The 14,489-nt window shown below is 45.6% G+C and overlaps 1 protein-coding gene across 2 annotated transcripts in view; it reads right to left on the bottom strand.

Moving 5' to 3' along the window:
- Positions 1-14,489, bottom strand: part of ttll3 (tubulin tyrosine ligase-like family, member 3) — an 83,182-nt gene that overhangs the window by 15,394 nt on the left and 53,299 nt on the right. For both annotated transcript variants that reach the window (XM_068051946.1, XM_068051948.1), the window contains 2 exons: positions 4,165-4,354; positions 205-353 (listed from right to left, as the gene is read on the bottom strand). In XM_068051946.1, the coding sequence (XP_067908047.1) occupies positions 205-353; positions 4,165-4,354 (339 nt within the window). The remainder of the gene's footprint in view (positions 1-204; positions 354-4,164; positions 4,355-14,489) is intronic.

Genomic DNA, 14,489 nt, shown 5'->3' with positions numbered 1-14,489 from the left:
ACACAGAGGGTGCATCAGTAATGTTGACCCTCCCATACAAAGAGCAGTCTAAGGGTATCTTAGTAATGCAGACTCTTTCCGATACATGGGGTGTGTTAGTAATTTATGCTCCCTCTCCCCTTAGGCACAAAACTAGATTTTATAGCTTTGTTTCAAGCAGTCAAGGTTGCAGGTCACTTTGGATTTCTGACTCTGTTCCATTACCTCTACCACGAGACTGGGCTCCAGGTTTCACAATCCAGATATTACGCCTTCCTTCCATCTTCAGCTGTGAATTCACCGCCTGTAGCTGCTGCAGCATATTTTCACACAATGCAGCATAGATCTTCCAGTTCTGAATTGTTGCTCCCTCACTGAGACAAAGACACATGACAATGCAATACAAATGTACAAAAATGTAGCTTCCTTAAACCAACTCAGGCAGACTTTATTGTGACAAGTTGAACCACAGCATTTTATGTTTTTAGATTGAGACCCTCCTGGGTGCAAATAGGAAATGGTTTTTAGAAGCTTATTCTTGATTTGAAGCTTACATTTAATGATGGAACAGGATGTTTTATTAATTTCAAATTTTGATGAATTAATGTTTATAAACTTTCAGAAAACTCAATTGCCTGGTTTTTAGTATTAGGAGTGGAACATTGGGATCCCATGCTTGGTTCAACATGTCCGTATGTTGGGAAAAGTTTATTTTATATCATTTAATTATTAATATATGGGAGTGAGATAGAGGACTTAACACTCTCCCTCCCTGAAGCCTCAATGTGTTAAGATCATCAACATCATCTCCTACACTAACTCATTCTTTTCCCTGACCCCACACTTTTAGAGATTGGGAGAGGAGGGGACATCAATAGTGGGGATGGGGGCAGAGATGGGAGTGGGGGGGGAGTGGAGATCAAAGTGGGTCCATGGAGATGATTGTGGGGTGGGGGGGCACCATGGTGGACTTGGGAGGGGCAGCGAGGATGGGCAATGAGGACATCGGATAATGGTGGGGCAAGGCTGGGGGAGATCTCTGGGGAGGTTACATATGAACATACAAATTCGGAGCAGGAGTAGGCCACACAGCTCCTTGAGCTTGATCCACCATTCAATAAGATCATGACTGATCTGATTGTAACCTCGACGCCACATACCGATATTTAAATGACGGACCCTCCCCCTGAGAGGTGGTTGGTCGCTTGTCCACCCACCTGGCTCCATCTCTGTTAATGCCATGGGCTGGATTTAGTTCTCTCCCAGGTGTCGGGGTCCATGGCAGGGGGGGGGGGGGGGGGCCTGAAGATGCCTCTGGGAGAGGGCCGCTACACACCCCGACTCCGGGAAGGCCCAGCCCAATATTGCTGGCAGCGGCAAGGCCTCGTGGCGGCTCCCCCCGCCCCCGTCGCTCAGTGATGGGACCTCCATTTGCATATTTAAATAAATTACAATCAATGAATTAATCATACGTCGCTGCCTGAGTTCCCGCTCCGATCTTCGGCCCGGTGGCCAGCACCCCCGCGCTTCCGGATCCCCATCCGGGGAAACGAAGTGCCACACTGGTCGGGAGGGGGGAGAAGGTACGTTTCTCAGTATGGGGGGGGGGGGGGGGGGGTGGTGGGGGAAATGGGGTCAAAGTAACATCATTGGTGTAGGGGATGGTGGGAAGGGTTGGAGGTTAACGTTTATGCAGTTTGTGGGGGAGAAGGTCAGATTGTACAGTTGTGTTTTGTGGGGAAAGGGAAAATTAATAATTTTATGGTTATTGGGGGCGGGAGAGGGGAAAAATAAATGTATTAATTTTTTTAAAATCACTTTATCTTTAAATATTTAAATCTGTCGGTAGGGCTGACAGCCCTTTAAAAATGGGTCACCGTCTGCGCACAGGCAGCTGTCGCAATTGCCGGGGTCAGACAGATTTCCCCCTCCACGTGATTGAGGGGAACGACCTGCCCGGTCTTTCAAATGAGCTGCCGCATGGAAGACTGCAGCGGCTCCACAATATGCGGCCGGCATGGGTGGGCCGCTGTTTTCTTCGCCTGCCGCCAACTTTGGTGACGGGCACAGAAGATTCAACCCCATAAGTGGATGGGTTTAAGGTGGGTTGGGTTTGTGTTTGAAAGTTTTAAAAATATTAACTTTCCACCCAACCCAAACCCATCCATGTTAAAAGGTTAAAATTATCCTGTAATGTTTGACAGCTGGTGCTGCATTTAGTTATTCTGTGTTTCAGTGGACCCATGTTTATTAAGGAAAGCAATCACCATGAGCATGAACCAGCTAAAAATATCTAAATATTGGCTGGATTTGAATTTACTATCCCACCCTTAACTGTGTGGTACAGTAGCAAAAGCAGAAAGGAAATTGTGTAATGAGGGATTGAGGCCTACTGCTGCCTCACGACCTTTAGCTGAATTTCCCTCAATTCTCTTACCTAATCCCTGCCTCCCACCCACCACACCCCAACACCACCCCACCTCCCACCCCTGAAGACTGCTGCTGGCTGCTCTTTCCCTAAATCCCGAATTCAGATGCTGGCCTAGGATTTGGGATCCTGACCCATTCCTCTCAGGTCAACCCCTGTTTTCACCGCCCTCCAGAACTGCCAGGCACACCAGTGGTGGTAGGCCTGGAGCCACAGTGAGAATGGCCCCACACACATCAAACGGAGGGAAAGGTGTGCTAAAGTCCTCATCTGCCTCCAATCACTACTGGTGAAGGCCTAGCTTTTGACTTCAGTCAATGCACTTCACCATTATTTGGAGTCATGTGGTCCTTTATTGTGGATTTCACTTCTTCAGGTGCTGCAGTGTTGGTCATGCTTTCCCACTGCCTTGATTATACATTGACAGGCTCCCCCCTGATGATAGGAATCTCACCAGAAAACTGCCACGAATATCTAATGACCCATGACCCAGGAAACTGGGTCGAGTTCATTGTGGGATCAATACTAAAATCTTTTGTGACACATTTAATAAACCACTGCAAGGTTGAACAATATTTGCCAAAATCATGTATGACTCTTTTCTAAGTGGAAGTTAATGATCACATTAAAGCAGCTGAAGTCAAAAACATATCTAAGATGAACTACATTTTTTTTGCAGGAATGGTGATACTCAAGTGAATATATTTTTCATTAGAATAAAGTACAGAATTTCTTTGACTTATGTTTACAGTGAATTCCAAATCTCAAGCATGCCATTGTGGATGTATTCCAATTGTCAACCTTATTGTTATGAGGAAGGGCTGTCTGGAGACCAGGAATTTCTTCACATCCTCAGTGGGAAGGTTGGAAGGCAGGTCTCCTTGAACTGCTCTGATACAAGCCTGAAAATAGCTGCCATTAGTGGATGTCAGGAAGCAGGTCTCCAGCCTGTCCCCTCATCCATAAGGAGACTTCAACAAGGGGTGAGGAAAAAGAGAAAATTAATTAGGCTTTGTTTTCCATTTTAAGTGTATTACAAAACAGTGAGTTAAGTACAATAGAACAGCTTATTTCAACAATTATTTATTTTATAGTTTTGATGACTTAACTACTTAGAGTATTTCAACATAAATTTTAACTTCTGAGCAGTAAAAACAGGAATTAAAATGATACATTATCCATCTGTACCTGGATCATACTCTGGTAACAAGAATGATAGGAAAGGCATATTAGGATTCTCCGGCCCTACACCCTCTATGTAATAGACGTAATGTGGCACCTTAGGATGCCATGCTTGGATCAAACACAGTATACAACAGAAATGATGGAGGGTAGTAATTTAGATTCTGTGCCCTTAGATTAAATCTTCGACAATAGAATGGGGGTATTTTGGGATTTCATGCTTGAATCAATTACCCTATTTAATGAGAATGGTACATTGAGACCGCATGCTTGAATCAAAAGATACATGTAACAAGAGTGCTAGGAATAGTACATTGGATAGATACTTGGATCGAGGGATATTAGCAATAGTACATTGTATTGAAATTCCATGCCTGGATCAAATCATCCATGTTAGTGTGATATTGTGTTGCCAATGCATTTTAACAAACCACATTCTAATAGAAGCAACAGAGACTTCCAAAGTCAATATTAAATCATTGGAAATAGTATCAGTATTGAAAAATGAAATTATAGGATATGAGAGTGAATGTTTCTAGCACAATTATACAGCTGGATGAACCAGTAGTACTTACTGAATGACCTCATAGTACTGCTGGATGGTCTCTTCCCAGCATTGTTCTGTTACTGCCGGTGGTGTATCAAGACTCACATCAATATCCTTGTGGTCCATGGTGTTTAAATATTCTTCACAGGCACGGAGTGCTGTCTCGACCAGTTGAACTGGAACAACTCCGCCCTTCTTGTGAGTCTGCCTGTGAAAAGCTAAGAAAAAAATAAAAGGTGTCTTCTGTGTGTGAATGGCTGTTAGCCAACAGTTTGATAGTTATACCTACAGTTTCATAAACTAAAAGAAGTTTTATTTCCCCCCCCTTTTTACTGCCAGTTTCTCTACCTCCTTCCCTCAGGAAGGCATTAACTCTTTGTAGGGAAACAGTTCTATAGGCACCAGGGCCCTGTGGTATCTTATTAAAGTAGCCATTCTTGTGTGACCTCTACAGTTAGTGTTATTAGGCTGTGGCAGGCATCACAAATAAACCCAATCCTCCACTCACCTAACATCCTCGTAAGTGAACTTCCAGCAGGGGATCAGTGCCTAGCAATCAGAAGTGAGACTCTTGGCTGATTTTTCTTCCTAACCTAGAGAAGCTAATATCAGTTACAGTGCCTTGTGTGAAATCAGTTACTCAGCACAGAACAAGAATTTTTAAAAAATCATTCATGGGATGTGAGCATCACTGACAAGGCCAACATTTATTGCCCTTCCCTAGTTGTCCTTGAGAAGGTGATGGTAAGCTGCATTCTTCAGGTGAAGTTATTCCGCAGTGCAGTTAGAGAGGGAGTTGCAGGATTTTGAGCCGTCAGCGATAGAAGATATATATCCAGGTCAGGATGGTGTGAAACTTGGAGGGAACCTTGGAGGTGATGGTGTTCCCATGCACCTGCTGTCCTTGTCCTTCTAGGTGGGAGCGGTCTTGGGTTTGAAAGGTGCTGTCAAAGAAGCCTTGGCGAGTTGCTGCAGTGCATCTTGTAGATGGTAAACAGTATAGCCACAGTGCACTGGTGGTGGATGGGGTATGGATCAACTGGGCTGCTTTGTCCTGGATGGTGTCAAGTTTCTTGTGTGTTGTTGGAGCTGCATTCATCCAGGCAAGTGGAAAGTAATCCATCACATTCCTGTCTTGTGCCTTATAAGAGGTGAACAGGCTTTGGGGTGTCAGGAGGCAAGTCACTCACCGCAGAATAGCTGCTCTTGTAGCCACAATATTCATGTGACTAGTGCAGTTCTTCTCTTGGCATTTCTTCACGGATGAAGATTTTGGGAAGGTTGTCGTCATCAGTTGCAGGCCGACTGGTACCTAGTCAGGCCTATCCATGACTGGCAGATTCTCCCACAGCGGGTGCAAATGAAGGTGTAGTCGCTGCTGAGGGAAAATGGATCTATCCTTCTCCTCCTTTTCTCTTTTATGCTGGCTCTTCACTCAGTCACAAAGGTGTCTTTAGCCCTCCTGATGTAGCAACTCCAGGCATCACGATCTATGGCCTGCACTTCCCAAAGGCGATGGTTGATGTGGCACACAGAGAGGGACTTCATCAAAGAGTCCTTCAAACCTTTGCATGGGGCCCCTCTGTTCCATTTACCTGTGGTCAGTTCACCATACAACACGATCTTGGGCAGGCAACTATCGTCCATCCGGGCAACGTGACTCGTCCATCCGGGCAATGTGACCCGCCCAATGCAGTTGGCATTGCAAGAGGCTGACCTCAATGCTGGTGATGCTGGCTGTTCCCAGGACTTCAATGTTTGTGATGTGGTTATGCCAGCGGATCTTGAGGATGCTGTGGAGGCGATGCTGCAGTGGCAGCGCTGATGGAGGCGTTCTAGAAGGCGTACATGACGGCGGTAAGGGACCCATGACTTGGTGCTATACAGAAGAGTGGTGATGACTTCGGCTTTGTACACTTTGAGTTTGGTCTGTGCTCTGAGGCTGTGGTTGCTCAACACTTGTTTGTAGAGACGGCCGAATATATTGTTTGCTTTTGCGGGCCTATTGTCCACTTCCTTGTCTATGGTGGCAAATAAGTAAATTGCTTGAGGACATTCAGCTCAGTTCCCTCGATGACAATGCTTGGTGGTCTTTATTCTTCTTGGGGTGCAGGCTGATGCAGAACTTCAGTTTTCTTCAAACTGATTTTTAATCTGAAGAGTTGTGCTGCCTCGGAAAAACATGTTGTTATACGTTGCAGGTCTGACTGACTGTGGGCCAGGACAGCACAGGCATCAGCGAAAAGAAGTTCTTGTGTCGTTGTGTGAGCCTGAAGACACCTGAGGTTGAAAAGGCCTTCATCAGTCCCAAAGCATATGAAACTCACTCCTTAAGGTCTTCCGTTGCCTGCTGCAACATCATGCTGAAAAAGATGGTGAATAAGGTCGGGGCCAGCACACATCCCTGCTTCATGCCATTGGAGATTCGGAAGGGACTCGAGAGGTGCAGTTAAGTTTCTGGTTAATGGTGACCTCCAGTATATTGATGGTAGGGAATTCGACGATGGTAATGCCGTTGAATGTCAAGGGCAGGTGGTTAGACTCTCCCTTGTTTGAAATGGTTATTGTCTAGCACTTGTGTCATACAAATATTATTTGCCACTTATCAACCCAAGCCTGAATATTGTCCAGGTCTTGCTGCATGATTGAGAATAGGTTTATGGTGCCAGATTGGATTTGTCCTGCTTTTTGTGGGACATGACATATCTGGGTAATTTTCCACCTTGTCAGGTAAATGCCAGTGTTGTAGATGTACTGGAACTTCTTGGCGAGAGGCACGACTAGTTCTGGAGCACAAATCTTCAGCACTACTATCAGGATGTTTTTGGGGACCAAAGCCTTTTCTGTATAAAGTGTCCTCAGTTGTTTCTTGATATCTTGTGGCATGAATTGAATTGGCTGGAGACTGGGAGCTGTGATGGTGGGCCCCTCAGGAAGAGGCAGAGATTGATCATCCAGTCGGCAGTTCTAGCTGAAGATAGTCTTGTCTTTTGCACTGATTACTCGGCTCTGCCGTCATTGAACATGGGGATGTTCATAGAGCCTCCTCCTCCCATTAGTTGTTTCACCACCATCCATGACTGGATGTGCAGGAAATTCGACAGGTTTGACCTGATCTTTTGGTTGTGGGATCATTTAGCTCCATCTATAGCTTGCTGCTTCTGCTGTTTAGTATGCATGTAGTCCTGTGTTGTAGCTTCACCAGGTTGGCAACTCATTTTCAGGTATGCCTGGTGCTGCTCCTGGCATGCTCTTCTACACTCCTCATTGAACCAGAGTTGGTCATTATAGATTGAGGGATGTGCTGGGCCATGAGATTACTGATTGTGGGTGAATATAATTCTGCTTCTGGTAGCCCAAATCACATCATCGATTCCCAGATTTGAGCTGTGAGATTGGTTGTTAATCTATCCCATTTAGCACGGTGATAATGCCACACAACACAATGGATGGAGGGTGTCCTCAGTGTGAAGAGAGTACTTCATCTCTGCAAGTACTATTCGGTGGTCACTCCTACCAATACTATAATGGATAAATGCAATGGGGACAGATAGATTGGTGAAGATCAAATAGGTTTTTCACTCGTGTCAGTTCTCTCACCGTTTGCCACAAGCCCAGTCTGGCAGCTACATCGTTCAGAGCTCATTCAGTGCTGATGTCCTCCACCCAGAATACATTCTGTGCACTGGCTACCCTCAGAGCTTTTTTCAAGTGGTGGTCAACATAGATTCATCAGGTGAGGGAGGCTGATGGGTGGTAATCAGCAGAAGGTTTCTTTACCTTTATTTGACTTGATGCCACAAGACTCCATGGAGTCTGGAGTCAACGTTGAGAATTCCCAGGGCCACTCCCGTCTGAATGTATACCATTGTATGGGTCTGTGGGACAGGACATACCCAGGGTCGTTGATGGAATATTGGCTAATAGGTACGATTCTATGATTATGACTATGTCAGGCTGTTGCTTGACTCATCTGTGTGACAGCTCTACCAATTTTGGCACAAGTTCCCAGATGTTGGTGAGGGGGACTTTGCACGGTCGACTGAGCTGGATGTGTCTTTGACATATTCGAATCTGATGCCTAAATCGAAGCTGAGTGGTCTGTCCAGTTTTATTCTTAATACATTTCTTTGTAGCTTGAACCTGAGATATTCAGGTCTGTATGGCTCCCTACACACTGTCTTAACCTATGAAGCAATTAAGGAAACATTCCTGTTTATTTTCAGAAAAACTCTAGTTTCTAGTATTTGTGTGGAGGCCTGCACGATTGTCTTTTTCTCATGTGAACAACTTGGCAACAGTTTCCACAAGAAGATTACATTTGAGGTGCATTTGTTTTAATGCAAGAAGTGTAGTAGGTAAGGCAGATGAACTTAGGGCTTGGATTAGTACCTGGGAGTATGATGTTATTGCTATTACTGAGACTTGGTTAAGGGAAGGGCATGATTGGCAACTAAATATCCCAGGATACCAATGCTTCAGGCGGGATAGAGAGGGAGGTAAAAGGGGTGGAGGAGTTGCATTACTGGTCAAAGAGGATATCACAGCTGTGCTGAAGGAAGGCACTATGGAGGACTCGAGCTGTGAGGCAATATGGGCAGAACTCAGAAATAGGAAGGGTGCGGTAACAATGTTGGGGCTGTACTACAGGCCTCCCAACAGCGAGCGTGAGATAGAGGTACAAATATGTAAACAGATTATGGAAAGCTGTAGGAGCAACAGGGTGGTGGTGATAAGAGATTTTAATTTTCCCAACATTGACTGGGATTCACTTAATGTTAGAGGTCCAGATGGAGCAGAATTTGTAAGGAGCATCCAGGAGGGTTTTCTAGAGCAGTATGTAAATAGTCCAACTCGGGAAGGGGCCATACTGGACCTGGTGTTGGGAAATGAGCCAGGCCAGGTGGTTGACGTTTCAGTAGGGGACTACTTTGGGAATAGTGATCACAATTCCGTAAGTTTTAGAATACTCATGGACAAAGACGAGAGTGGTCCTAAAGGAAGAGTGCTAAACTGGGGGAAGGCCAACTATACCAAAATTCGGCAGGAGCTGGGGAATGTAGATTGGGAGCAGCTGTTTGAAGGGAAATCCACATTTGATATGTGGGAGGCTTTTAAAGAGAGGTTGATTAGCGTGCAGGAGAGACATGTTCCTGTGAAAATGAGGGGTAGAAATGGCAAGATTAGGGAACCGTGGATGACAGGTGAGATTGTGAGACTAGCTAAGAGGAAAAAGGAAGCATACATAAGGTCTAGGCAGCTGAAGAAAGACGAAGCTTTGAAAGAATATCGGGATTGTAGGCACAATCTGAAACGAGGAATTAAGAGGGCTAAAAGGGGTCATGAAATATCTTTAGCAAACAGGGTTAAGGAAAATCCCAAAGCCTTTTATTCATATATAAGGAGCAAGAGGGTAACTAGAGAAAGGATTGGCCCACTCAAGGACAAAGGAGGAAAGTTATGCGTGGAGTCAGAGAAAATGGGTGAGATTCTAAACGAGTACTTTGCATCGGTATTCACCGAGGAGAGGGACATGACGGATGTTGAGGTTAGGGACAGATGTTTGATTACTCTAGGTCAAGTCGGCATAAGGAGGGAGGAAGTGTTGGGTATATTAAAAGGCATTAAGGTGGACAAGTCCCCAGGTCCGGATGGAATCTATCCCAGGTTACTGTGGGAAGCGAGAGAGGAAATAGTTGGGGCCTTAACAGATATCTTTGCAACATCCTTAAACACGGGTGAGGTCCCGGAGGACTGGAGAATTGCTAATGTTGTCCCCTTGTTTAAGAAGGGTAGCAGGGACAATCCAGGTAATTATAGACCGGTGAGCCTGACGTCAGTGGTAGGGAAGCTGCTGGAGAAGATACTGAGGGATGGGATCTATTCCCATCTGGAAGAAAATGGGCTTATCAGTGATAGGCAACATGGTTTTGTGCAGGGAAGGTCATGTCTTACCAACTTAATAGAATTCTTTGAGGAAGTGACAAAGTTGATTGATGAGGGAAGGGCTGTAGATGTCATATACATGGACTTCAGTAAGGCGTTTGATAAGGTTCCCCATGGTAGGCTGATGGAGAAAGTGAAGGTGCATGGGGTCCAAGGTGTACTAGCTAGATGGATAAAGAACTGGCTGGACAACAGGAGACAGAGAGTAGCAGTGGAAGGGAGTTTCTCAAAATGGAGACGTGTGACCAGTGGTGTTCCAAGGGATCCGTGCTGGGACCACTGTTGTTTGTGATATACATAAATGATTTGGAGGAAGGTATAGGTGGTCTGATTAGCAAGTTTGCAGACGACACTAAGATTGGTGGAGTAGCAGATACTGAAGGGGACTGTCAGAGAATACAGCAGAATATAGATAGACTGGAGAGTTGGGCAGAGAAATGGCAGATGGAGTTCAATCAGGGCAAATGCGAGGTGATGCATTTTGGAAGATCCAATTCAAGAGTGAACTATACAGTAAATGGAAAAGTCCTGGGGAAAATTGATGTACAGAGAGATTTGGGTGTTCAGGTCCATTGTTCCCTGAAGGTGGCAACGCAGGTCAATAGAGTGGTCAAGAAGGCATACGGCATGCTTTCCTTCATCGGACGGGGTATTGAGTCCAAGAGTTGGCAGGTCATGTTACAGTTGTATAGGACTTTGGTTCGGCCACATTTGGAATACTGCGTGCAGTTCTGGTCGCCACATTACCAAAAGGATGTGGATGCTTTGGAGAGGGTGCAGAGGAGATTCACCAGGATGTTGCCTGGTATGGAGGGCGCTAGCTATGAAGAGAGGTTGAGTAGGTTAGGATTATTTTCATTAGAAAGACGGAGGTTGAGGGGGGACCTGATTGAGGTGTACAAAATCATGAGAGGTATAGACAGAGTGGATAGCAAGAAGCTTTTTCCCAGAGTGGGGGATTCAATTACAAGGGGACACGAGTTCAAAGTGAAAGGGGAAAGGTTTAGGGGGGATATGCGTGGAAATTTCTTTACGCAGAGGGTGGTGGGTGCATGGAACGCTTTGCCAGTGGAGGTGGTAGACGCAGGCACGATAGCGTCTTTTAAGATGTATCTAGGCAGATACATGAATGGGCAGGAAGTAAAGAGATACAGATCCTTAGAAAATAGGCGACAGGTTTAGATAGAGGATTTGGATCGGCGTAGGCTTGGAGGGCCGAAGGGCCTGTTCCTGTGCTGTAATTTTCTTTGTTCTTTGTTCTACTACACCTGTATTTTTCAGTCTCTATGCCACTGGTTTAGCATAGGCCTGGTCTACCAAGTAACCCCAATTAGAATAAATTGGCTATTGGATAACGATTTCAGCTTCAGTCAATTTGAATGGTGGAAAATATTCACTTGCTAGACCACTTCCTACAGACTAAACTATTTGTTGTTTGCCCAGCTGCTTTTGGCCATCCTTGGATTGATGCAATTTCTGAAGCTCCCGCCTACCCAAATATCACTCCAAATTTCTCATTGAGATATATTCTCTACTTTCTTCCTTCTGCCTCTGCACCGAGTAACTTCTCATCCTCAGTGATTTCAACCTCCATCTCAACTCTTGTTCTCTCTCCTCTAGTTTACTGCACTCCTTTCCTCCCTAAACCCCTCCCTTCATATAAACTCTTCTACACATGATATACATGATCTTGTTATCTCACATGGTCTTGATACCCTTATCAACACTGTCACTGAAAAGGCAATCTCTTATCATTTCCTTGTGTCGCTTTTGACCCACATTCGCCTTCCCCCTCTTAAGCCCACTTCTTTCTATGTCTGACCCTGGAAAAAATCTCCCTCAAACTACTTACCTCTGCCCTCTCAGATTCCCAAATATTTAGCCTTTGATCCTTAATTCATCATGATATCTCAGCAGCTACTGATTTGCTAAATCACATCCTCTTCACCACCTTTGATGTCCTTGCCTCCACTGGGCTGGATTTTACAGCCCCTCCAACATTGGGGTCGTGGTGGTGGTGGGGGTGGGGGTGGGGGCGCAAAAAATGCCTCTGGGAGAGGCCTGCCACTGGCGTCGACTCTGGGAAGGTCTGGCCCGATGTTGCAGGCGGCGGCGAGGCTTTGTGGTGGCCCCCTGCCACTCGGCAACGGGAGCAAAATTTGCATATGTTAATTTGTTAACTAAACTAACTGAATTGATTACTTACCCGCTCCTGCCATCCATCCCAGTGTGATATTGGTGCCGGTGGCCACGCCTTCGGATACCTGTCCGGGAATCCGTGGTGGAACACTGGTGGGAAGGGGGGAGCAGGTAAGTTTTCAGTGCCAGGGTGGGTGGGGTGTGGAGCGGGGTCAAACTAATCTGATTGGTGTCGAGGATGGTGGGAAGGGCTGAAATTAAAAGTTCATGAACTCGGCTGGGGCAGGTCAGGTGGTCAGGGGAAGTGTTTTTGGGGCGGGGAGAGGGCAAGGAATGAATTGTATGGTTAGTGAAGGAGTGGGAGAGAGGCTGGAAACATTTATTACATTTTTTGGAATCAATTTTAAATCACCATCTCTTTAAACGTTTCAATTAAATGGAAGGACTGAAAGCCCTTTAAAAATGACGTCGGCACCTGATGCAATTGTCGGGGACAGACAGGCCACCCCTTCGTGTCATTGGGGTGGGTGGTCCTCCCCGGCCATTTAAATGAGCCACCTCATTTAACATCACTGCAGCTCCGCAATGTGTGGTCTGCACAGGCGGACCGCCATAGTTTACGTCTGCCATTGATGTAAAATGCAGCCCACTATAACTGTTACTCTTTCGCATTCTAATCGTTGCCCTGGTATACCTTTCATCTCTGCTCCATGAAGTCCAAGGGACGCAAACTTTGGCGAATAACTAGTTTAATCATTCATCACCAGATCTGGCTCGACCACTTAAAGCATTATCAGGTAATGCTCTCCATCACTAAAACTATCCACTTTTCAAAGATCATCCGGGGAGGCAAAGATAAACACCCGGCTTCTGTTCCCCACCACAATCCATTTTCTTAAACCACCCTCCCCTGCCTCCTCCACCCACCTCCAATAATAAGTGCAATATACTCACAGACTTTTTGTTACTAAGATAGAGACCATTCATTTAACTGCCTCTGCTGCTTTCATCTCTTCCCCTGGTCTACCAGGCCTAACTTCCTCTAAGGTTCCCCCTTGCCTTAATGTTGAATTTGCATCTTTCTTGAATTTCTCTTCTATTTCCCCTAATTCACTCCCTCAGCTCCTCTTGTTGTTGAGATCCACCTCTTGCTTTTTCGACCCTTTTCTCACTAAACTGCTGACCACTCAACTTCCGACATTATTAATGGATCTCTCTCCTCAGGAACTGTCCCTCTCTCCTTCAAATCTGCTGTCATCACCCCTCTCCTCAAAATCCAACCCTTGACCTTGATCCCTCCATCCTTACAAAATCTATTATCCCATCTTCAACCTTACTTTCCTCTCCAAAGTCCTTTAATGTGTCATTACCTCCCAAATCTGTGTCCATCTTTCTCAGAGCTTCTTGTTTGAATCCTTCCAATCAGTTTTCCTCCCCAATCATAGTATTGAAAAGACTTTTACCAAAGTCACAAATCTATCCCTCCATGATCTGTCTGCAGCCTTTGATATGGTTGACCACGAATTTCTGCTCCAACACCTCTCCTCCGGCGGGGAGGGACTGCACTTGTCTGGTTTTCTTTCTACCTATCCTGTCATAGCCAGAGAATCACCTGCAATGGCTTCTCTTCTTGTTCTCATACCATTATCTTTGGAGTTCCCGAAGGATCTATCCTTGGTCCTCCCTCTTTTTTCTCATTTACATGTCATACCACGGCAGCATCAATCATAATCATGACACCATTTTCCACATGTACGCTGATGATACTCAGCTCTGCCTCTCCTCCACCTCTCTCGACACCTCCTCTGTTTCTAAACTGTCTGGCAGCTTGTCTGACATCCAGTATTGGATTCTTTAAAAATTCATTCATGGGATGTGAGCATCACTGGCAAGGCCAGCATTTATGGCCCATCTCTAATTGCCCTTGAGAAGGTGGTGGTGATCCACCTTCTTGAACCGTTGCAGTCTATATGATGTAGGTACACCCACAGTGCTGTTAGGTTGGGAGCTGCAGGATTTTGACCCAGCGACAGTGAAGGAACAGAGATAAAGTTCTAAGTCAGTATGGTGTGTGACTTGGATGGAATCTTGGAGGTGGTAGTGTTTCCATATGTCTTCTGGATGAGCAGAAATTTTCTCCAATTAGGAACATAAGAACATAGGAGCAGGAGTAGGCCACTCAGCCCATTGAGCCTGCTCTGCCATTCAATTTGATCATGGCTGATCACCTACCTCAACGCCACTTTCTTGCACTATCACCATATCCCT

This window comes from Heterodontus francisci, chromosome 19 (assembly GCF_036365525.1).
Source record: "Heterodontus francisci isolate sHetFra1 chromosome 19, sHetFra1.hap1, whole genome shotgun sequence".
Lineage (NCBI taxonomy): Eukaryota > Metazoa > Chordata > Chondrichthyes > Heterodontiformes > Heterodontidae > Heterodontus > Heterodontus francisci.
Note: the sequence above shows the minus strand (reverse complement) of the source record. Positions and strands in the feature narration are given on the sequence as shown.